This window comes from Plectropomus leopardus, chromosome 9 (genome assembly GCF_008729295.1).
Source record: "Plectropomus leopardus isolate mb chromosome 9, YSFRI_Pleo_2.0, whole genome shotgun sequence".
In the NCBI taxonomy this organism is placed as follows: Eukaryota; Metazoa; Chordata; class Actinopteri; order Perciformes; family Serranidae; genus Plectropomus; species Plectropomus leopardus.
Window position 1 is genome coordinate 20,164,684 of NC_056471.1, and position 24,070 is coordinate 20,188,753.

General features: G+C 38.8%; 1 protein-coding gene across 2 annotated transcripts in view; it reads right to left on the minus strand.

Moving 5' to 3' along the window:
- Nucleotides 1–2,360: 2,360 nt before the first annotated feature.
- The window catches only part of macrod1 (mono-ADP ribosylhydrolase 1), a 153,357-nt gene continuing 131,647 nt past the window's right edge, over nucleotides 2,361–24,070 (minus strand). The window contains exons 7-11 of one of the 2 annotated variants that reach the window (XM_042493076.1): nucleotides 18,564–18,594; nucleotides 15,292–15,365; nucleotides 9,979–10,060; nucleotides 8,768–8,797; nucleotides 2,361–2,800 (exon numbers count right to left, since the gene is read on the minus strand). In XM_042493076.1, the coding sequence (XP_042349010.1) occupies nucleotides 8,793–8,797; nucleotides 9,979–10,060; nucleotides 15,292–15,365; nucleotides 18,564–18,594 (192 nt within the window). In that variant the 3' untranslated portion in view covers nucleotides 2,361–2,800; nucleotides 8,768–8,792. The remainder of the gene's footprint in view (nucleotides 2,801–8,767; nucleotides 8,798–9,978; nucleotides 10,061–15,291; nucleotides 15,366–18,563; nucleotides 18,595–24,070) is intronic. The other variant, XM_042493074.1, reaches the window with a different exon arrangement.

A 24,070-nucleotide genomic window follows, 5' to 3' on the forward strand; every position in this document is an offset into this window, starting at 1 on the left:
AGAATTTAGGTGGATATATTCACAGAAATGTATGAAATATTTATAAATGTTTCCATAAGTTTGTAATCACTTGAGACTAAGAATCACCTTTACCTTATGAGCAGTTTATATCTACATAACGAGCGGGTCCTCTCTCCTCTATCCTACACTTGGTATCTTTACGCTTAAGCACAGAAGCGTTATATAACTGATATTTTTAAAATATCAGTATATCAAATAACAAAATGAAAAACAGCATTGCAATATGTAATGGGTCACTCGTAGTGATGAACAGCTCAGTCGCCAGAATGAAATGTTGGCATTTATTTTTTAGTTTGTCTTTCAATTTGATCTTTTAATTTATCTTTTTATTCTGTCTTGATCCTGCATGTTATAATCATTATTATTAGTGTTCTGTGGTAACTGCCTTTATCTTGTTATTGCATTTTTCAAACATGTTTCTGCCTCTAATCTTTTACTTTATTCTACCTTAACTCTTGAGCTGCTGTGACAAGTGAATTTCCCCCGGTGTGAGATCAATAAAGTTTTATCTTATCTTTATCTTATCTCCTGTTTGGCTTTTGTTCGGCATTATCAACTAACTTTAACTTTTTCTAACTAAGCTTTATTTGCCACAGCACTTTGTAAACTGTGATTTTCAAGGTGCTATATACATAAAGTTATTACTGTCATTATTACAATTCTGCAAACCACAGATATGCTACATTTGCACATTTCATTTCGATGACTTTTAGAAGTGTATATTATAAATGGCCAGAGAGAGAAGTGGGTATAACCCATATACCCTCCATTACACCACTGGATGACTGCCAAGCAGCAGACAGCAGCAGTCTACTGTTCAAGACCAGGAAGAGTGGGAATCATCAGTACGTGTCCAGGTATATTTTGAATGCCCAAACCAGGGATTTTACGCTACAAGATAATGTTTTCCTAACCAGAATCGACTGGGTTTTGTGCTTCAACATAATCACGTGTTTACCACAATGTTATCACATTTAATTAAAAAAACCTCAACAACATTCCTGCTGCATATGAAATGTAAAGTGTAGCATATTTGTAGTTTACAGATATTTGTAATGGCAACATTTAATCTGCCACTGGGGTTGAACTTCAGTGAATTATCACTTGAACCTGCAGCTCCCCTCTGTCACAGGCTGGATCCCAAGTACCTTAAATTGCATCCTGCATGCTTGCTTCCCTCACTTGCCTCTTTTCCTTGAGTCTAAGCCCCGCCCACCAGATACATGGATACATGGAGCAACGCAGCACATAGACTAGAGTGTAATCTATTTGCTCCATCTGCCGTGACGGAGCGGGTACGGATCTGGTGTAGTGAAGTATTTAGCAGCTATAGAAACAAATAGTTCCCTCAGTATGTGGTAGAAACCAAATTCAAAGCTACAACAGAACGAATATTGGTCAAGAAATGTCAAAAGTAAAAGAAATCATATTGCAGAAGGAGCCCTAACATATTATTATTGTATATTTCATTAACGTCAAATTATCACTGGTTGTAGGGATATCAAGGAGACTTTCATTTTAATACTATGACAATACAAATATATTTTGGTATTCTAGAAGATTAAGTTTTGGAAATTTCAAGTTTCTTGATTTGGCGAAGAGTTTTGTCTTATGTAAAGCATAACAGTGTAACACAGTTCATTGCATTGATAATCAATGTGATCATTTCATTTAATTTTGCACACTTTTGTTTTCTGTTATCCCCTGGGGCAATGAACATTGATTCACGTCCCTGTAAATATGACAGTGTTTGCCAAAAGGCTATTTTTCAACTGTTGTTGCGTATTATTGAGAGAAAAAAAAAAACAATCACCACACACAAACACAAACACATACACACACACACACACACACACACACACACACACACACACACACACAGACGTTGATACTAACTATATAACTCATATCTACTGATGCTATACTGCCAATTTATACATGAATTTTAGTACTGTGTAAAATAATCTATCAAAAATCAAAACATTTGAGGCGCAGATATGTTTTGCTTGTAAAATCAGAATCTTCAAAGTAACTCCTAGCGGTCAAATAGTCAAGTAAAACATACAGTAATTCTCTTTAAAATAAGCATATAAGTATGACGTAATATAAAACAGAAATACTCAAGTAAAGTACATCCATCTGAGTGCAGTACTTGAGTAATTCTACTTAGTGTCTTTCCTGCACTGCTGACAGATTAAGTTCCTTTTTTTCTCTCCTTCACATTCAGATGCAAGAAAACTAAGAAGCTGATATTCATGTATAGTGTTCCCTTGCAAGGCCCTGGCTCACTGACTCATATCGCATCCCGAGAAATAATCAATTCATACACACCAGGAGAAGCCTGTGTGATTCGTTTTAATAAGCTTTTGTAATTGTCTCACACACTCTGGAATCCCAATATTCAAATAGCACAGGGCAAATAAATCATAGCGTGCTGCAAAACTGATCACAGACAATAAAGGTCAAGTCAGAGTGCAGTTCAAAATCCATTTTTCACAATAATTATCAATATCATTTGACACCTTCATCACAGAGAGAGGACACCTCTCTCAACCATTTGTGGGAAAAACAGATGAACTAATCAACACCTGCAGAAGAGCAGCAAGCACTTGAAACAAAAACAAAAAAAAGCAGCCATACTTTTAGGCGTTATCTTCCTGCTGAAGAAGGTCTTGATCTGCGACAACAGTGAGAAGGAGGAAACTGGATGTTGTGCATCCTCAGTAACTGACAAATCCACTCTCTCAGAGCTTACTCTTGACCGTGGCCTCTGTGGGAGCTGGGAGAGAAAAAAACCCAAAAACTTGTTAAAAAAAAAAAAAAAAAAAAAAAAGTGTGGACTTAGACCTTGGTCATGCAGCAGTTAAATAGCATTTTGGCTTTTGCAGCGTCTGGTTGCTTCAGAGGGATCTGTTAGCGCAGATTAGTCACTCTCAGTCCAACATGGCTAGAGACACACTGAAAACATGCAAACACACGCACATACACATCACACAGACAGCCAGTGTAGGTAGTGCCAGGTGTTGGAGACACATAAGGTTTATAGCGGAGACTTGGAGGCCTGCCTGCAGCAGCTCTGTCACACAGACAGACAGTTCCGGTCCATCTACCAGCCAAGCACCACTACTGCTCGCTCACTGCTGCTACAAAACCTGCTGTACATCCATTAGAGGAGGAAGACACTGACAGCTAGTGCAGACTTTTTTTTAAAGAGACACACCTGCATTTTTGCAAAATAACCTCTTTAGTCAACTGACCCAGTGTGAAGATGTGAAAGAGTTGATTTCATGCTCCGAGTGGAGAGTTGATGCTGCGTCACAGTCTAAAACAGCAGCTTGTTTGAGTGGAAGATGAGTTTGTACGATCACAGAAAAATAAAAACAGGCACTCTAAAGACTAAAGCTGAATGGATGGCTCAGTATTCATGTATTTCATATTTATATATAAAATAAACTGACTTTATCATCTGACCATAAAATCACAGCTAATATTACACATAAGCCTTTAAAGCAGCATTCATCGATTTTTTTCAGTCAGCTGGGGGCTGTAATCAAAACACTGACATTTTATAACCTCAAAATCATTAGAGCAAACATGTTATCAAACAGCTACTCACAGAGAAACATTCACATTAATTAAGTCTTGTCTTGTCTTGTTTCTGTTGAATTCAAGCCTAATATCACTTTGTTTTTCACTCTGTTTTGTTCTACACCAAACCCAGAGAAAACTATCTGGCACTTTTTCTGCCAAATGCTCCACTATGTACACCGGCTAGTCTAACACGTTCACATCCCACATCGTCACATATTGCCGCTTTGCGTTGGACCTCCACATCTACATATTGCGCTCCAGATATTCCTCTGTGTCTACCATTGACGTTCCAGTATGCCGCTACTGTGATGTTAATGCAAGCACGTGGTGGGATTATGCTGCAGGTGGTTATGTTTAAACAGCAAAAGCACGTGGCAACTATTGTTGGGACGTCAACAAAAGCACATGCTGGCACAGATGGTTGGGTTTTAGGCTAAAGAGGCGCGTGGTAAGGTGAAACATCACATTCACGCGGGAAACAAACACCAGACTTCTGCATGAAAGTCTGGGGTTTGTTGGATCCGTCCACTGCACCTGTCTCATAGGCGCATCTTTACTCCTTATATTTTGTCGTCACTATCAGTGTTTCAACCTGATGCTGTCCAGAGACGCAACAAATTCCATCTGACTGGGCTCTCAACTGACGCTGCCTGTCTGCTTATTATGCTGCTGACCGTTTTCTCAGCTGATGACGTTAAGCGGGGCATCCCAAAAGGTGGCTTTTGGAATCGGCATCTCACACCAAAAGCACTGCAAAGCGGCTGTATATGACAACTGTGGAATGAGAACGGGCTGGCTATTCACTAATTTTAGCCCTATTTTCACAGGACAAGTATTACCAGGGGAACTGTGATTTATAAACTAGCCCCCTTTGTCTGTGGTTCATTTCTGTATTTTACTTTTATTTACTGACATTATCCCCCACATATATGTTAACACATTGTGATCCAGCTCATCATCTTTCAAGGTTTCGTTCCTCCGATGGACTGGGAAAAAGACAGAAAAGGCACTGAGAGAACAAAAAACCTTGTGAAAAAAATCATCCCAAACAACAGGGATGTGGATTTGCACAGGACTAGTGCTATCAAACGACTTGACTGTGTTTGGTGAAATATTGCAGATAATTTGCAGAGAAATTTTACTTGACAAATCACAGACATGGCAGATTCACATGGGATTACGACCACAGAGGGCCTTCACAGTTCCCCAGATAATACTCGTCCCACGCGAATAGGACTTTTGTCTTTCTGTCATTTAGTGCAGGCTAGGTATAATATATACTGGCTTTATCGTTTTTATCTTCATTTTTATGCTCAAAAAAGGCTTACTGTTTGCAGACAACAAACCAAAAATGAGCTAACAGACAGCTAAAATGCACTGTTTAGCCACAGATTCTATGTACCGTTTCTATAATCTACTACAAGGCAAAATGTAAATACAGTTACGTGACAAACACTGTGTGAGACTATCTGGCTGCTATGATGCAGCAAGGAAGGGAGGATTATAAACAAAGTGAGGAAATGCCTGAACATGACAAATCAAATCTTAAGTTAGCAAAACTTAGAAACGTTTGAAGTCTTGCCAGTCCAACTACACTGACATATAGCTCTTTTTCTGCAGGATTATTGTTCTGAAATGACGATAGAGAGTGACGCTGTCTGTGGTGTGTTTATTGTGGAAGTGTAGGGTAACTGTACAATTATGTGTAAACATGTAAAAATCCTGTTAGTAATGTTAGAACCAACACTATTTTGACCACCTCTGCCATTACACAAAATGCTGCCTCAGTTGTTATGCCTCTGATGTAAAAAAAACCCAAACTCTTCTGTTTTCGGTGTTGTTGTCTACACCACCACACTGAAATCTGTTTTTGATCTTCACGCTTCACACAAAAAAGTTTCTTTTCAATGACCTAAAATGCACTTGAGGACAAGTTATTATAACACATAAAGCTATGTTTAAGGAAATACCGGAGTATATGTGGACTAGGGCTTTGAGGGACTATTTTCAGCAGTGGATTAATACGCACTTGAATATCTCAGCCAGAAAGACAGTGAAGATGGACCAACTCAAATTACAGTGCCCGAGTTCAAGGAACATGTCGTTCAATACAACTCATTGATGTGTTTTTAATATTGATAACAATGGAGGTCTATGGCAGGACTAGGATGTATCAGGCTTTGATACACAGGAATTACTTTTTTAGCAGGATCAATACATTGTTAGATGTGGCATTTTCATAGGATTTGTTGACAAGAAATGAAATTTAGAATATCACCAGCCTTATCGTATAAGCTTATACTTTCATTTATACTTTATATCAGTGTGAAATGGCTGCTTCTGCTGAATCATTGTTACATTTTAAACCACAAAACACTACTTAGTAAACTCTCTACATATTTAGTTTCTTTTTTCTTTTTTCTTTTTTTTTTAATAAAGTAGACAGTACAAGGGCATCGCAGTTTGAGATCCCATTATTTTTAGCAATTGATCTTCCCTGAGGCCTGAACTGAAATGAGAGAGAAATCCTTCCTGGTATCGGCCACTACTGGTTGGATCTGCCTGCAAAAAGATAAAAAAATTAAGACTCTTAACCCAGTGTCTGACTTTAAAGCTTATGTGGGAGATATGGCTGCAGAGTTGATTGGATTCTGCTCTTATTTTTAATAGGCTGCTCCTCTTTTCTCTCTTCTTCTTCTTTGACTCCTTGTCTGTCAGGCCTCATGTGAAACACTTTAAATCCTCACTTTATGGTCTTTTTTTATACTTAATATGTTAGTTTTTTTTATGTGCGCTGCTTTTAAAACATACTGAACTGTAAAGGTAATATAATAATGTTAAATGTCACGCATACTGTATATACATATTGCCTTGAACTGTTGCAGCTGCATGCATATTAATGATGTACAGAGTGATATATTCAAACCCCAGAGGCATTTCTCTGCTGCTTTGACTGTACTGCCACAGAGACCATGAAAATCCTCCTTTCATTTAAAATTCAACACAACAGCAGCTTCTTTATTTTCAAAGTCAAAGTTGCTTCATGGCATTTGCTTTCTGTTGTTCATGCTGCCAAGATTTTGTCCGTTTATTGTCGTTTATCTTTAGTGGCAACGTTTTCTTATTTCAGTTAATTTGTAGCTGCTATTTTTGTCATACATCTCTGACAAGTGGAAATAGAAAAGTGAACAAAGCCTGATTATTGTAATTGCTTAGTAAAGTCTTGCAGGTTGTGAAGGCACTAATTAAGTTGTTTATGTCACCAACTTCTTTAGAACATGAGAATTTTATTGACCCAGATAAATCTGAATAATTCAGGTAAGATCTTGACCAAATTAGATGCATGACTGTCCAGCTGTACAAAACTTGTGAAGGTGAAAATTTGGAAACTTTCTGATTGTTTTGTTGTTCTTAAGCAAAAAAAAACAAAAAACAAACCAAAACAAACTGTTTTATAAAAGTGGAAAGCATGAGATGGTTGAGAGCTTTCTCTCAAAATGTTTTGGAGGCGAGAGGTGAGTTTGATTTATAGCAGCGGTAAAGCAAGACATTAGAGGTTAAGGCTGCAGTTGTAATACCGATGCTTAATTTGAATAATTGAGTGAATGACTGATCATGTTTAGGAGCCCAGCCTGCTTGGCATTATAACACTATCAATCACGGGTGTAATCAAAACAAATGGGCGAAGTCATCATGTCACAGCTCGAGCCAACATAAAAATTTACGTATTTACTAAACTTCATTTAACCACACTGATCAATCTGCAATGATGGCACATCATTCGCCGAGTCCATTTTGAAAAGCAGGTGAGACAGGACTAGCAGATTGAAGGGGGAACCTTCGAGGCTTAAAACATGGTTGTTTCTTGAATCAAACACAATGAACCTTTAGAGGAAACAGCTACGGATTCACTTATTGTAAAACTGATACCGATGTTTACAATAACAATTTGGCCGATAGTCGATTGCTGAAACCAGTGGGGTTTTTTGTTGTTGTTGCTTATTTTGTTTCTTTTATATGCCAGGGGAAAAGAAGAAAACTTCACTCCAAAAAAATAACAAAGCTGTTTAAAGCTTCCTGCAGACTGTGAGATTTAGCAGCTGTGGATCTGAAAAAACTTGGGTACGACTTTAAATTTGATGTATGCAGACTGTGCGGTGAAAACGCCTACTGTACACATCTCTGTAATGGTAACAGAAAATGAAAACAAGCCCTTCTAATTGCAGCATTTATGTGGTCTGAAGAAGAGGAGGAGGAGGAGAAAGTGGATGCGGTCATGGCTGAAAAAAACAGGCCAACTTGGCATGCCAATTTTGCAACAAGAGCTTCAAGTATTCATTAGCATCTACAAGCATTAAGCAGTGTCGCGCTGATCGGTGTGTCATTTCATGTTACATTTCTATTGGTTGGTTAGTAGACGTAGGTCAGCGTAACAGCAGTCACACAGTGTCCTAAATTTCTGACAGAATTTAATCCCAGGCTTAATCGCAAGACCGTGAAAAGGGCCATCCTTGAATCTCTCTCACTGTGCTACGCAGGACCACCGTTTTAGAGCCACAATCAAAGATATCGCCATGTTTCTTTCATGTTGATCATCTTTCGTGTGGGACAGCCCAAAATCGCACAGAATGCACTGTAATTTAAAGTAATTCAGCCCATCATTACACTATGTGTGAATGAGCACAAGCTAAATCATACAAATTTATAAAACAACATTTTAAATAATTTTCTTTCACATTAAAAACATTTAAAAAAAATAATCTTCAAAAGCCTTTCTACTATATATATATGTTGTGATTCCTTTTCTACTTTCTGTTATATATTGCTGTGAAAACATCAACAAATTTCTACTTCAATCTACTTTATTTATTCAGATTTCTTGCTAAAACCTACCTTTTACAAGATTACATTGAACACATCATGAGAATGCTATAATTACTCAGCTTTCTTAACAGTTTGTAGGCCAGCAGTGTCCATTTGCTGCATTCATGAAGTCAAAGAATGCAAATAGCGTTTTAATTTAACTGAGGTGCAAATAAGGCAAAACAGCACCTACATTTCACACAAGGGTTAGGATTTCCCCTCAACGGACTAAATGTAGTTATTACTTTGAATAGAACAGACCACACATGTAGATGCACACTGTGCTGGTTACCTGAACAATAAGCTGCTGTCACTGGTCAGGCTAAAGGGGCGGACACAGAAATACTGTCATTTACACTTAAAACACATATGTAAGTGTGTCTCTGAGATCACATATGTGAATGGATCCATGTTGGTTTTCGCGGGCTATAATGTTAATCAATGCATGTCCTACTACAGTCCATAAAACCTTCTGAAGAACAACTTTAACTTCAGCAATTTAGTTGTAACAATAAAAGCTACATGGCTATGTAATAACTTTCCATAAACAAACACGTAGATAACTTTGGTAGGTAGAAAACAAGATAGAAAAAGGAAAAGTTACAGCATAGAACGCAGCCTAAAATAACGAACTATATTGCTGTTTATATGTGAGTTAAACTATATAAATACAATGTTTGAATTTAGCCGTCTCTACCTGTTTCCAGTCCTATGATAATATTTAACATGTTTGATTTTTTGTCCAAATATAAAGATGAGAAAGTTTAATGGCCAACTTACACCAAACAATCGAGATCACAGGTGTGCACACCAACTGAGGTAAAACTCTTCTGATTTTATTGCAGCAATGGAAATTTGTTTGCGACCGTAAAATCACCTGAAAACTGATTTTGGTGCAAGGGCCAAAGTACTGGCATTAATACAGACCATAATTTTAATGACATATCACTATTTGACATTTAACACGGCATCTTAACTCACCAGAACAAATGTTAATTCATGTACAAACAGATTTAACAGATCAGATAAATCTGATAAATACTCAAGTGAAATAACGAGGCAGTTTCCCAGATTGTCGCTGCGGAAAAGGCCACGCCAATAAAGAGAATATATACATCATATGGACTGTGTGTCAGTAAAAATGTGTTTGTGCTATTGTGCATTAAAATTGATGGTTAAACATGAGATGATCTCTGTGCATCTTCATGTTTATTTAAATGTTTTATATGTTACTGCATGTATGTGTGCATGTGTGGAGCAAAGTATGTTAATTTGATGTAATTAAACACAATTAAGTGTGCTATGTATACACACTATTATGTGTCTAATGGTCCTCGTGTATTTGTGAATGTACTGGAGGAGCAAATAACACACAGTGGATGGAGTGTTTATCACACCACTGTGTGTCTCTATTTGTGTGTGAAGCTAAATTGAGCTGAGCTGTTGTCGCTGTATAGGCAAGTGTGTGTGTATATGTGTGTGTATGTGTGAAAGACAACTCACCAGCAGGGAAGTAGAGCGGGAGGTTCTGCAGATACAGCTCCTTATCCGTCGGCAAGAACACACAGAAGATGACTCTGTCCAGCTGACACACACACACACACACACACACACACATGCACAATGACCTTTATTACAAGCATATGCAATAACCATGAATTCATCAACAGCAGGGGGAAACAATGTAACAGTGTGTGACATTGTGCGGAGGCGATATCAGGCGAAAACAGCTAATGCATCAGTCCATTACTCCCCTATTAGCTTCCTATTATGATCATACCACAACACAGCACTTATTACACTGTGTGCTGGGGACAGAGGGCTGGAAATGTATTGTGTGTGTGAGAAAGAGAGAGAAAGAGAGAGAGAGTAGGTCTACAAGTACTTCTATTGAAGTGTGTGTATGTGTGTGTTTGTGTTCATGTACTTGCTACTTAGTGAGGACCAAAATGAGAACATTCTTGGAAAGTGGGGACATTATGGTCAATCCTCACTTTTTCTAAGGCTTGTTTGAGGATTAACACTTGATTTTAAGGTCAATTCTAAGGCCGTCAGTCTGCGATTGGTCAATATTGGGCTGCCGATGAGTGTCTGGGGCCAGAAATTTTTCAGTGTGTCCCGCACATAGACTGTATAAATAATGGACATAGCTACTGTGACATCACCCATTGGTTTGCGCACTGCTGTTTTGAAGCCTCAAGTTCAGCATTTTGGCTGTGTGTCTGTTTGTACACTGTTTGGACTCTGTTTTGGAGTAACTGTGTAATTTGGGCCCTTATTGAACTTACTGTACAGGGGGGGGATTTTTCTATAACTCACCTGTTTACATAGGTGAGTTATAGAAAAATCCCCCCCCTGTACAGTTGTCATGAAGGTTGAAATTAGCAGTAGAGACAAAAACAAACACACAAAACAAAACAAAACAAAACAAAACAAAACAAAACAAAAAACAAAACATTTTTTTGTTCCAGTCTGTAAACATGTTTATTTCTGCTTTATATCTGGGCATTTTAACATGGCGGTCCATGAGGATTTCCTCTGTTTACTGCAGTTTTTGGCACCACTGTATTGGTTTCATTTTTAAGGAGGTTGCCACTTGATCATGCACTGTTGACACTAATCAGCCCTAGTCAGCTGTGTTTTTGCCGATTCAGGACGTTGCATCAGTCTTGGAAATGGTGGAGCTGTGAAAGCACTCTGATTGGCAGCTCAGCTCAGTGCACAAGAAGAGAAATGGAAGTGAGAAAAGCAAACAAACAACTAAAGTCAAGAGGGCGTGAGATCGAAACAAACACAAGAGCTCTTGAGCCATTGAGGTCTTTAGCAGCACGGTCATTTTCCTTTGTTCTTTCAACATCGGGTCATGCTGTTAATGTGCTAACTGGCAAACTAGCGTCTTGAATCCATCCTATCAGTTTTTCGGGTTTTCCTTTTTGAATGACAAATACAGACTACCGCCACCTCCTGCTATGGAGATCCTTTCACACAGGGGCAGAACATAATAGTCTGCCTTTGACTGTAGTCTTTGCGATGTGTTCAAGTGCAACTTTTTGTCCGAGACTCAGGCGACGTGGGGCGAAGCAACAGTCTGCCATCATTGCCTCTACTTGTTTGGTGTTGGTTTGGTGTGTCTGGGCCTTTAGATTGAGGTTTTGGTTAAGATAAGTGTTGGGGTTGGGCATTTAGCTGTAAGAGTTAAGGTTAGGGTGAGGGGCTTGGGATAATAATGTAAATGAAGGTCCTCACAAAGATAGAATTACAAGTCTCTGTGTGTGTGAGTATGTGACAAGCAACTTTGTTTGTTTTTTTGCATGCCCCTGAGTGTAACACTGTGTGTGTGTGTGTGTGTGTGTGTGTGTGTACATTTGGCATTAAGCCCTCAGTTTCTCTCATTACTGTGTAAGGAACACAATTCAGCTCAACCCAGACTTACCACTACACACATACACATACACACACAAAAAGAGCACACAAACCCATAAAGATAATAGCTTTCAAATAATATTAAGACACCGGCTGAGTGAGTGCAGCTATTTTACATCAATAAACAATCTTTATGCTCTGTGCTCTTGTGCTCTTTGGATCTCTGCAGTCTATAATATTTACATTATATTCTGTATAGCTGGACATGCAGTACAGTACACAGCACTATATGCGCCCTGATGATTAAAGTTATCGTAGCTACAGTGAAAAGATGCTTCCAGGGATATAAGCCCTGCTGTGCTCTCTTATTTCTCTGCCTCTGACAAACATTATTTCCTCCCTAATGTCTCTACAAAGGTTTTGATTTTTCCGTTTTGGGGCAAGGCAGTGCAATTTATAGCCGGGCTGTTTCTATTTCTCTCTGCTTGGTGTGGAAGTTTAACTCTCGTTGCTTTCAAAGACGGCAGCCTGCTAGCCTGCAGCCTGTGTTGTTCAGTCCAGTGCTCGTTGCACAATTACCATCTCTAGCCAGGATTTGAATGGAGGCTAAAAGGGAAGATATGGAAATATGTGGTAAGTAACTACATCCCCTGGGCAAAGGTTCGAAATCTCTAACCTCCACACTGAGTTGCCTCCACTTGCGCCATTTCTCTGCCTCCCTCATTCAAATTAAAGCAAATGCTTGCGAGGAGAGATGCAAAATGGCCTCCAGAAAATGGGAGCAGTGGGGAGCTCATTTTGATACTGTTGCAACAGAGACCCTGGAGATGCTAAAGCTAACAATAACATCAAGTGAATGTAATGGGCTCTCTCACAACCGCCTGTCCTTTAGGGAGACACACAGCATGTACATTTTCAGCAATGCAAAGTTCATTTTTTACACCCTGCACAGATATTCCTCTCACTGACCTTATGATAATTAGGCTTTTTATTTTATATAATACTGTATTTTACCAGCTTTTAGTTTGCATTGAGTAAATGCAAAATAAAATGATTTCCAAACTGAAGTCAAAGTTCATTCTTGACACTGAAACAATAGTTGAGAAAAGAAAGTTACCACAAGGTCCATTTAGTAGCTGTTCTGGAGCTCTCGATCGTACCACATAATCCTGAGCAGGGGATGGAGTCTGCCAATCTATGAAATTGTAGATGTTCAATTTTTTTTTCTTTTTTTCTGAGTTCAAGAGTGAGCATATCTTAAAATAATTTGCAGAGTCAAACTGCTGTTTTTTCCACATTAATATGCCACTTAAACCTCAGAGAATATCTGAAATTGACTGGTACCAGCCCTAAATATCACCTATATGCTTTAATTCAGGCATGTCAAAAGTCACTGACTGTTTTGATAGATTTTGACAGTGTTTAATTTCAATTATTATGCAAAATGCTTGATAAAAACCAAAGTATGTTTGAGAAGTTTTTTGATATACTTAACTAGAAAAAATACATTAACTATTGAGGAGCCATACCATTCTTTGTGTTTGTTGTGTTAACAACACTGATGTCCAATAAATGTGGTTATTTCAGTTATTTTCTTACTACATCTTAGCTTTCTTACCCTCAGGTGCGCATGTAGTACAGGTAATAATCTTATTTTAAAAATACAAAGATGTGAAATAATTGGGGTCGAATAGCTGCTATATTCTCACACTGGTGCCAATAAACACTTCGTAACAGCAATCAATCAGTTACTGCAGCTCAAAAGCTACAGCTGATATAATCAGCTAACCACTGCTGACGTTTCAGTCTGCAAAAAAATATAGAAGTGAGAAGCTGCTTTTGTAGCCATTGTTTCAAAATATCACTGAAAATTTCCTGCTGGTACCATTATCATTATTATCATTGGGAAATGCGAACAGTACAGAGATCCTCTGTTCCACCGCCTTCAATGCAATCTCTCCTTCAGCACTTCTTTCATCTATCTCCTTGAAACGATGAAGCGTGGTACTGGAGTTTACGCTCCATATTCTGAGACAAATCGGCATCAACTACAGCACTCACTAGAGGAAACTGAAACCTTCAAAAAAATGACTGCGCTTATCTAGACATATGAAGCAAACTGTACAACAGACATAGCCTACAGTCAGCTTTGTTCAAAATGTTATTTCTTTCTGATAAAGATTGTGGGGAAAAAAGCCATAACAGATAGTAAATTTGTCTTGTGGGGTTTTCTCAAATGTCATACATCAGTTGTGCTGAAACTTTCAGGTCAACTATAAATCTGATTTTTAAAATATAACAACTATGAAACTTATGGGCTGCTTCGGTTTTACTTTCTTGCAACAGTTTTGTTTGTGATTGACGAATAAATGATTCATGTTTTTTATTATTACACTTGATTCAGAGTGTTGGCAAACTGCCTCATGTCTTGAGTCCATTTGTGCTTCTTACTGTGTGTAATTTTCAATTTCATTTTCAACATTAAAGCTCTGCAAGCCAGAGTAAACCCAACAAAACACAGCATAAAAATGCAAAACGGAGCTGCTTCAATTATAGAATAAACCTCTTCTGGTGAACGTTCTTACTTTATATGTATGTAAATAACTTCCGTCTCACCATCTCATTTGTTCACAATAAACTTCTTTTTGCCTCTGTTAAAAAACAGTATTTCTGTGCAGAATTTAAATAGGAGCCTCGTTCATTTGGCTTTCTGGTCTTGTATTCAGCCGTTTAGGTCTTGTTGATTGTTGTCCTCCATGGTGAGGCGTGTGATGTTTAATGTTCGTTTGTTGAGCTCGGCTGACGGCATCAGTCGACTGGTATTGCTACAGAGACTCTGGAGACTCCAGCGCTAACGCTAACGTCGTCAACACCCTCTCTGGGAGGTGATAAAGCACGGTGGTTAGAGACAGAGAAAAAGATTGAAAAGAAAAGTGGGAGGGGACCTGAGGTGTAAAGGAGGAAGAGGGGAGGAGAGTTTAGAACATGTTAACGACTGATTGGAAAGTTTCCTCTTTGTTCCAGTCTCCCATCAGCCCCCCCTTCTCCCCCTCCGTCCCTCCCCTCCAGTCATCTATTCCATCATTTTGTCTTTTCTCCACTCGCTGTTCCTCCGGAGAGAAAGTGCGTCTGCGTGCATGTGTGTTTGTGTTAGTCGGGTTTAGTCCCGCAAGGAGCCAATTAAAACGCAGACTTGGCCATGAGCATGAGAGCCAGAACTTGGGAGTGTGTGTTAAATGTGTGTGTGTCGCTGTGTGTGAGTGTGTGTGTTTTCTCAATGCAGCCTTCTCCCCGCTCCCACCCGAAAACAAACACAACAGCTGTGAAAGGAATAATACCTTGAGGAAATGGTAGGGAGAAATTGCCAATCATGCAGACACAAACACACACACATACACACACGTACACACACATACACACACATACACACACATACACACACACACACCATACCTTGTCATGATGTTCATCCAGATACTCCCTCACAGTCGCTAACGCCTCATGCACAGCCTGCTCAGGTGGATATCCTACACAAACAAAAAACATTCACATAATTTGCAAGAACAGGTGCAGCGACAGATCTCTGCGTTTGTGTCAGGTTGCTGCCTGCATTGTTTTGGGTTTTTTTTTTCCAAGACAGGTATCTGTTCCTTATACTCTTCTAACACTCTGTTCTGTGTTTTCTCACTTCCTCTCATCTTGACTCGCCTATTCCGCCGAGGTGCAGACATGATACACTTGTTGGTTACGAGGAGACAGATGGAGAAAGACTACAGCACTTCTTCAATATTCATTTGGCGACCGAGACCTTTCAGAGTTGGAAAATTATCCCCACTGCTGGAGACATAGCACAAAGGCAGTAAAAACGAATCATCTGGCCAAACTGCTCAGTCACAAACAAACACATACTGTGTGATTATACAGTAATTATTCTATATACCAAGAGAGAGTGCTCAGTATGTGAACAAAGGGGAATACATGGGGACTCAAATTAGCACTGAACAATGCATTGTTTCAACATCAGAATACACTCAGAGCAAGAGATGTAATGTTATCTGTCAAACCGGACCTTTTATGTTACCCTACATAAACTATTTTACAGTTTGATGGGGGGGGGGGGGGGGGCAAAGTTTGCCTTTCCAAAGCTAATATTCAAGACTAATAGTCTTGTTCATCTGATGGTGTAGAAGTATCTTTAAAATGAATTAATATGGTCCACCTACACAGGTGCTTTCAGGACTGTGTGGGTATGTGCAGACTGCCTGAATGACACCTGCCTCACTCCTTTGTTAGAAATTACATTCATATGCTTCTAATTCACACATTAAATATGTTTTGAATGACATGCCATCCCCATTAAATTTAATTAACCTAATAAGAAAAGGTTTTTAAAGGTATACTATTGCAGGCTTACAAAAACGATGTAATTACTCTCAATGATCACTTATGACCCACTAGAAATGTGTGGTTATATATATTTACCTTCAGAGACTCTGCCCTATGCCTGTATTTTTTCCTTATTTTCCTCTGATTTTCTGTGTTTGTGATGTTCCTGGCTCAGCACGCAGGTGAGGTCAGGACTTCATTAAAAGGTCGCAACCAGGTGCTAGACAGAAAGCAGTGGGCATCCAAAAGAAAGCTACATAAATCATGACCACATTGCCAGAAAAACTGAAATATAATGAAATTGAAACACAAAGTGGGTTGAATCGGGGTTACCTTTTACTTTCACTGGCGATACTGTTTACAAACAGTAACTACTATTTCCTGCGTAGTATATGTTTGAAGATAGCATTTGCAAAGTTTCCAATATGTTTCCAACATTATATACTTCTAGGTACTTAGAGCTGTTTCCCCACCATGCTTGAATTTTCATCCAGAAAATTTGCACAGTTATTTATAAAAACTGATTTTGTGGGTTCTTGCACATCCTTGCAGAACACTCAGGGAGGAAAAATATTCGGGCAGATCATGATTCCAGTGGTTTTCCACCTGCAGAAATGTATGTTTGACCAATGAAATCCTTTGTTTTATTCATACCTACAGGTCATACTCTAGCAAACTTTAGGTCGTTATTGTAATCAACATGTTCTCATCCCAAGTTGCAGTGAACTTCATCGTCTGCATATTACGCTCCAGGTATCCTTCTGCTGATGACAGTCTGGGATGCCACTACTGTTATGCCAACACAAGCACAGGGTGGAATTATGCTGCATGTGGTTAAAAAAACCACATGCAAAACATGTTTCCTCCCTACATTCAGATGGGAAGCAAGCACTGGACTTTTGCATAAAAGTCTGGGTTCGTTGGACCCATCTACCGCCCCCCTTGCCCTCTCCATAGGTGGCCTTGAGTTCCTTATATTATGTAATTACCAGCTGCATTTCAACCTGACGCCGTCCAGCATTGTTTCACGTCGATGCAAAAGGTGGATTTTTGTGTAGCACTGTCACGCTGCACTGACAAAGTGGTGGTATTTTACGAGTTCCGAAAGAGAACAAGCTGGTACAATGTAATGTGTGTGTGTGTGTGTGTGTGTGTGTGTGTGTGTGTGGCTTTTTAATGCCAAAAGCCACGTTCCACGTCCAATCGGAACACAGCTGACCCTGACCGCTTACTTCAACTCCTGTGTAACACAAGCCCACTGAAAAAAAAAACTGTCACAGAACATAATCAAGCAATTAGTCTCTCCACCAAAACGTATTCACTAATAAGTAATCAGAGTAGGTCTTCCCACCTGAACTGTAACAAGGTCTGAAAAGGTTTGATTGAAAACACCTGTCTGTGTTACTTGAAGGGTTATTTTGTGGGTATTTAGGATGACTGCTGCATGTCTTTTTTCCACTAATGGTTTGTTTTTCTCTGAAAGCTCTAATTATTATTAAAAACTGCTTATATGATTGGCTGGCAGTACAGTTGGCATATGCTCGCCATTATCTTCCAATTTCATCACATCAAAAAGTTGGTTGATATAAAGAGCAGTGAGAGGAGTGCCATGATTTAACAGCTGTTAGGTAACATAAAAGACTTTTTAAAAATGAGCCCAAATGACAGAGGAAAAAAAAAACAGTGGAGGTTCTCTTAAAAAGATGAAATAGAGAGACACTGTCAAACAGGCACGACAGAGAGGAAGACACGGATGACACACTGAGCCAATCAGAACTCTGGCCTTTCCTCTCTCTAGCAACAGGGGAGTCGTAAGTGTCGACAACAGGCCCTCGCACCCGAACCACCCCGGGGAGTGTTTAAACACTATCCTTAACTCTCTCTCCTGCCAGTGTGAAGGGGGATTACAGTCAATCTGACACAATCTCCGGCCTAATCTATCTTAATCTGCCAGTCCTAATCCCAGGCCTTAATCTGAGAACCACCTCTGGGCTGCAGGAGATAATGTGACAAGTGGCAGCGGGTGGCTCAGCACTCTGGTTAAACAGAAAGACAGATACTGGAAACAAGCATGTGATGGAAAACACAGCCGGTGTTGTGCAGCATATAAACACAGGAACAAAGATGTGTTTTTGTTATTGTTGGATGAAAATGATATTTTTTTCTCTCTCACTCAAAGAAAAATCATCAGCTTGAGTGTGAAGCCCGAAGCAACACAAACACTTGGAGTAAATGTATGACAATGATTTTAACACACACACACACACGCACACACACAGAGAGAGCACGCATAAGTCACGCATTTGTTCTGGTTTATAGGAGGTGACACAAACACTGACCGTAGATTCCAGTGGAGATGCAGGGGAAAGCCTGCAGAGTAAAGAGGACAAAGAAAATGGTTACCATCTAGTGCTGATGATCACATAACAACTAACTTTCATCACACACACACACACACACACACACACACACGCAACAATACACAGATATCAAACTCTCTGCTCGTGTTCAATGGAGTCTTTCTCCTGATTGTTTCTTATGGCAGCTTTTTTCTCTGACTGAGTCTATTTAAAGACCAATCTGTCGATCATCCTTTGTTACCGAGGCCTGGTGTGAAAGGCTTTCCCATCTCAGCCATTAACCAGATGTTATTATAATAATTATACAGGTGGACATTTTGACCGTCATTGGGGGCAATATAACTTATTATTAGTTATAATATATACAAAGTTATATATAAGTAATTATTCATAACAGTTCAGTCCTGGTTGATTCGGTAACTCATAAGGGTTTTTTTTAGTGTGGTTCAAAATGACACACGTAGAATAAGGGTTTCCTACACCTTTTCATGGACATTTTCATGGACTTAAAATAATTTTTACTTGCCTCGCTTGCCTAGCATTTTTTAAAACATATCAGATTCAATCTCTACTTAAACACAGTTTGAGTATACTGGCATCGATGAAGGGAGAGACTGAATGCGAGGAGAAAATGGAGAAATATGCATGACAACAAATGAAATCTCACTACATTACATTGACAGCTAAAAAAAAATAATTTGATGTTATGTTACATTTCATGTAAGGTTATGCATAGAAAATTACCGTTACATTTTCTTTAAAAGCAACAAAATTCCATGACTTTTTCAAAACTTCCAATGATTTTTACTAATTTCATGAAAATGTAACTGTGATATTCCATGACTTTTCCAGGTTTTCCATGACTGTGAGAACGGGCCAGGCTAGGTTCAGACCATAGACTCTATAAATAATGGACGTAGCCAATGTGACATCACTAATTGGTTTGTGGACTGCCGTTTTGAAACCTTGAGTTCTGCATTCGGCTTCTGCCATGTTAAGCCGCATTTACGCTGCCTGTTCAAGGTGGGAATATCATGCCCTTGTGCCCCCTCGCTGTTCTGCATAAACACCTCTGTTCCCAGAAAGGGGGCACAGAGTGGTCTTGACTCTGTGCCAGGAATGGAGGTAATAACAGCCCCGAAACAAGGTCTGTATAAAATGTAAAGCCAGAGAGACGTGCCCATGGGCGGCACAAGTGTGAAATTTTGACAATGTGGTTATGTGTCTAACCAACTGCGGGAGATTTAAAAAAGCAGCTGTTAGCATAGCGGCTAATACTAAGAAGAAGATGCCGTGCATGTCGGCAAACTGGGAAAACAATGAGGGTCGAGATCAGCCGCCATATAAAAAAGACGGTAAATGATTGTGATTAACATATTATGCCATGTTATTGTCTAGAAAGTGTTGCCAATGCATATGATTTATGTCACGCAACAGGAGGATGCTCATGTGTTTAATGCATGAATGTATTATGGGAAGCCTGGATACAGCCACAAAAAATTATTCACCGATTTACGGATGCCCCTTTCCCGATGTAAGTCTATGGGAAAAGTCTATCTGGACCAGTGTGCATCACGTGTCCGACCTAGGGGTTATGACTATACTATGCAAAATTTGCATCAGAGCCTGGCGCACTCCTGCGGGCTGGGTTAAACGTCACGCCCGTCATGCTTCCTTTGATCGCGGGATACTGCGATGCAGTATATAATTACACACAGGAGCAACCACCATCGTTTGATTCTGTGTAAAAATACACTTTCACACAAACACAGCAAATAGTTTCATCCCGCTGTGAGCGGCTGTGATCAGTTTTGCGTCCAACAGGATAGACTTGTAAAAGGAGTTGTTACATTGACTGACAACGTGTTGAAGAGGTGCTGGTTCTCAAAAACGACAGTAAGAGTCTCTCGCCAGCAGCTCTTTAACAACTCACTGTGGCCTTTCCACAGTAATAGCCACCTGTGTTTTGGCAGTTGAGTGCTCTTAAAGGATTATTTTTTCCCCAAAGTATGTCTTAAAACTATTCTCTTAGGGGTTAAGATACTGATCGTGAACCTCAAAGTCTCCTTTTCAATACCTGTTTTTTCATTGTTTTTAATCCTGTTGGGGACATCTGTTGCATCCATCTCACCTTCTTTTCTTGGCATCTTTCACTCTAAAATTGCTGGTCACATTTTCATTTGCCCACTGAAAGCACTGATGGTTGCATTGATGAGTGTTCATTCAGTTTAAGACTTATAAAGATGTTTAATGACATCCAGAATAAACTTTAAAGGAATATTTCATCCACAAAAGAGATTCAGATTATACTGACCAAGTTGTTTGAAAGTTTGTAAGCGGGTGTTTTGATATAGTGTTGCTGTTATTGAACGTAATTCCCTAACAATCAATACATGAATATGTTCGTACATGAAAAACAAGTTTTCTTTTCAAATTTGAGGTAGCTAATTGCTTTACAAATGGTCGTTTTGTGGGTGAATTATTCCCTTGAGAGAAAAAAACATGAACCGCCATCAATTACTTTGGGATAGGGACAATTTTAAACAAATGTTTATTGTAAGATAAAACAGGACTTTTTTGATGCTGTTGATGGTAAATTCTTTTTTTTTTTTTTTTAAAGCGGGGAACAAGATGGAAAAAAAAGGAATTTTAAAATGCAACGTCAGAAAAAATAAAATCCTACCTTTTATGTCTACCTTTTATGAAAGATTGATTTCAGGCATTTCTTTACCAGCTAAGGCTTTATTCTTTAATTAATGAATTGAATGCATTTTATGTCTATTTCAGGATCATTGGGAGGCCTGTTCTTATTGTTCTTTCTATGCATCTGTCTGCAAGGAAATCTCTTCTTTAAGCAATTTCAAGCCAAATAAAAATGAGGCTTCAGCTGTCTGAATTAGCCACATCAAAAGTTTATACTTCAAAGCTTCAGTATTTTTGGTTCCAAATTCCCTTTTTTGTGACTTTCCCTCAAATGCATCTCAGCAGGGAGCACAGTCCAGAGAAAACACAAAGAGGCAATTTGGTGCTAAGAGACTGTAAAACTTTGAAAGATAGCCATTTGACTTTTCGATTTCAGCAGCTTAAGTTTTAATAGCTTCAGCTGAACCTTAGAGAGCATTTTTACACAGAACAAGGAGTTTGGATTTCGTCGCTCCTCGCTTTCATTGAAACTGATTTAGAGAGTTAGCTCTTTGTGACTTGAAGGTCACAAAGAGCTAACAGCAGAAACATATTTTAGCATGTGAGTATTGTTGTTAGACAGATGGGAAGACACATCTTTCATGAAGCAGAAGCACCAAATTCTCTTTCTGACAAGTTGATTTTACTTTAAAAAATCTTAAAAAACTGACTGCACCAAAAAATGTAAGATAATATAAATATTAATCTTAAGCTATCTTTAATTTATATATAATTGTTAAGTTTACTGAAAATTTAGTCTCATTTACTTAATTTTGTGATGTTGTTGCAAATTGAAATGACGAGTTTAATTAAATCATTCTTTCTAAGTTTCAGCAACAGTCATCTGTATTCTGCTTGTTGCCAACTAATCAGTCATATTTGTATTTTTTTTAAATAGGTAAACAAAACAGAACTCACAGATCTCCTATCTTCATCATTGGCTAAATTGTCTTTTTGATGATCAAGTTAAGTCAGACTAACTTGGTTTACTGAAGTTGCCAACACTTGTTGTTTTTTAGTGGCAACAACTTCACAAAATTAAGTAAATACAGCTAAATCTCAAGTAAAATTAACACTTAGATATAAAATAAACAGAAATTAAAATTTAGAGTTATATTTACTTTACTTTTTTATAGGCAGTTGGTTTCTAAACTTATATTAAGTGAGATCAATTGTCAGATTTTATAGCGCAGAAACTGACCACAGCTCTGATACAGCTGCAGGGGCGTTAACGGTAAATGTGGCGCCTTCTATTAGTTAGATAGAATTACACACAGTAACATACTCCCATGTCCAGCTGGCTTCGGAGCATGACCTCAACACATCCTTGACTTTTTCTCAGTGAAATCAGTCTGAGTTGAACTCTTCTAAATGTGTTTGATTTGGGATTATACTATATAAGATTCTGAGTAGAGCATATTAACCCTGTCACGTTATCCAAGATGGATCACAAACACCAAGATTTATGGTCGCATAGTTCTGGCAGTAAAGGTTCATTACTCCACCTGCTCTGGGACCGTCCAGCTGTTTAAACTCTGGTTAGAAGAGATATCCCTCATGTCAGAGTTTTTCAACTTTAATGTCTCCAGTTTGTCCCATATGCCTGCTAGGCCTGAAGCCAAACAATAGTGAGACACTGTTGGCTGGCTCTGGACATTGGGTTACTTATCTACTAAAAGACTAATTCGCTTAAACTGGACGGAGCGTAAAACAGCCTGCTTCTCCAGGGATTCGTGGATGGAGGATTACCTGAACATGGAGCAGGCAGCCTGCATGTTAAAAGACTCTGATTAGGGCCTGAGAGGACTGCTGGGGCACTGTCTGCAGCTTCCTGGTTTGATCATGAAGTAACTTGCTCCCAGCTAAAAAGTATCCTTCTCCCACTTGAGAAGGCTGTATAAAGAATGTATATAATGTAATGTACTGTATGTTGCTGCTTCTGTATTATTTTGTTATGCGGTGTTGCCTTTTGATGTTCCTTGTTAAAAAATGTTCATGTATAACAGAGAAAACTAGCTATTAAACACTTCAAGATTGGCTCCATACTCCATTTTTGGTTTCTGAGGTGAATATATCACTTTGTAGTTTTCCAGTAGTGCTCCCTGTGTTTTTAAATAAAAAAAAATCAGATTTAGTCCAAGTATGTTACACGCTTATTTTCCAAACCCCACTGAAATGTTTTCCCTTTATGACCTTATTTATGTCATTGCCATATATAAACCCTACTCTACTGCCATGGACAACACATTAGTTTGGTTTAGAAAGTTGCACAATAACACAAAAAATCTCAACAATCGAGCATCTCCCATGTGCTGTGAGGTAAAATTACTGTTTCTGTTTATGGAGTCTGGTGGATTATTATTACCATATAGGTAATTTAAACCTGTTCAGAGAAGGCTGACTGCACCAATAGGCTGCTAAATAGTAATTAGTTACAGTAAGTAATTACTGGATGTAAATACATACAAGCCCTTAACCCTATTGCTGAAAAATTACAATTTTAAAAAATGATTTGTGATATAATAATCTTGTGCATTATAATATTAAGTCATTGGGATCCGTGTCCGACAGGTTCATGGCACACCACTGGTTCTGAATTGAGAAGAGCAGCCAATAAACTTCAAAGTGAATCAAATCTGGCAGATTCTCAGCCTGCTGTCAAATGCTGCAGTACGAGCAGATGCCAGGATGCTCTCTGTGTCTCCAGACCTCTTAGTTTGACCAGATTGTGGAGTTGGCAACATGAGGTGAGAGGAGACACGACTCACAGGTTCCTCAAGGCAAAAGGTAAACATTAAAGTCAA